This window comes from Nematolebias whitei, chromosome 13 (genome assembly GCF_014905685.2).
Source record: "Nematolebias whitei isolate Nwh7 chromosome 13, NemWhi1, whole genome shotgun sequence".
NCBI classification, from domain to species: domain Eukaryota; kingdom Metazoa; phylum Chordata; class Actinopteri; order Cyprinodontiformes; family Rivulidae; genus Nematolebias; species Nematolebias whitei.
In genome coordinates, this window is record NC_056510.1 from 21,776,329 (window position 1) to 21,777,956 (window position 1,628).

Here is a 1,628-nt window from a genome sequence, read left to right on the forward strand (position 1 = left end):
TTTTTTTTTGTCTCCATATTTTAATTTATAAGTCCATCCAAGTTTGAAGAAAAATGAAAAAGTAGCCAAATAGAAAATATTTAGCTGATAAGCAGATGATATTGTAATTCCATGTCTACATTGTTGTCACTATTACCCATTCTTTTGTGCAATATCTTTTTTTTTTTTTTTGCATAGTAAATAAAAGTTAAATGTCCTGGTCGTCGACATGCACCTACCTTTTGTAGCATATTTTTTCTTGCAGATTTTTGGGGACTCCCATATAGAATTATAAGCCCACTATAGTGATTGCATGCAGCGATAACCGAAGAACTGAACTTGATAAGACTTTATGAGAGCAAAAGGCTAAGCCAGTAATAATGGGTGTTGATGAGGACTGTTAAGAGACCTGTCTGGACAGGTGAGCGCCTGCACAGACAGACTTCATGCCCTCAGCAGGAGAGGCACCACTGGCTGCAGACAGAGGAAGGGGAAAGTGCTCTGTGTGCAACAACATCCATACGTTCAGGTGATTGGTTCTTTGGCTTTGGAGTCACCGTTGGAAATACTTCATAGGGTAATCTTGTCACTTTCTGCATTCATTTAGAGACTTGACATGTTTCTCACCACCACAGCTGCTCTGTTGGGAATCTGAACTTGCTCTGATCCTTTGGGCCCAAATTGCACAAACAGGTATTGTTCGGTTACTTTGCAAAAAATAAAGAAATAAAACACCTATTAAACGTGCTAAAATAGAAACCAAAGCAGCTGAAGTTCTTGTGAAATGTGAAGTCAATTAGTAATCTGAACTTCTTAATAATGTACAGTTTTTGTGCACGTCTACACTATGTGGTCTGCATTGTCCTCGCATGCAGCCCCTCAACATGTCCTGTAGGAGTTTTAACTGGCTTTCCAGCGGGTTTGGTTTTTAACCAGGCTTTCTCCTGCAATCGTCAACTTGTTTTTTTTTTTTTTTTTGTACGTTTTGTTTTTCCTCTTTTTTTCTTTTGCAATAAATTTATAGCTTTGGTAGCCATGCCGAGCCCGGCATAGAAGGCTCTTCATGCTAATGGGGCCAGCAAGCAGCACACTTTGTGTGAATAATCATGCCAGGTGAGAGAATGATGTGGATTCCACCTGAACGCCTGTGCACTGGCACTAAAGGAAGGTCGAGGAGCTCTGACGCTCTACGGGGTGGAGAAGTTGTAGAGGGGAAAGGGTGTTATATGTGGAGTTGAAAAGGCTGCATTTTTTAATGTCACTACAATGGAATCTGTTGAGATGTCCACTATGTCTTTTTCAAGTAAAACTAATGCCAAAAATCAGCAGCAAAAGGTGCAGTCCAGCTGTCAGGTAGCCAACTAAGGAAGCCTTGGAGGAGTCCGTCTACAACTGTCATCTCTCCTCCACTTAAATGGCCTGGGCGTTGGGGTCGTAACGCCGTTTCTTCACATTTCTTATGTGGAGAGAAGAAAAAACAAGTCAGTATCAGCTTTAAATATTTCTGCAACACAGATAGTCCAACCTGAACAAGCAGCCACACTTATATTTACAGCTTTAAAAAGTGTACTGATAAAATAATACCATAATTAACCTTTTCAAGCTTTCTATTTTTAAAGGTTTTGTTCGTGAGTGACCAATTGTTCCAG

General features: G+C 40.2%; 1 protein-coding gene across 2 annotated transcripts in view; it reads right to left on the reverse strand.

The window, feature by feature from the left end:
- The window catches only part of LOC119419630 (disintegrin and metalloproteinase domain-containing protein 23), a 30,998-nt gene continuing 29,370 nt past the window's right edge, over positions 1–1,628 (reverse strand). For both annotated transcript variants that reach the window (XM_037686984.1, XM_037686985.1), the window contains exon 26: positions 1–1,435. In XM_037686984.1, coding sequence (XP_037542912.1) covers positions 1,390–1,435 — 46 coding nt within the window. In that variant the 3' untranslated portion in view covers positions 1–1,389. The remainder of the gene's footprint in view (positions 1,436–1,628) is intronic.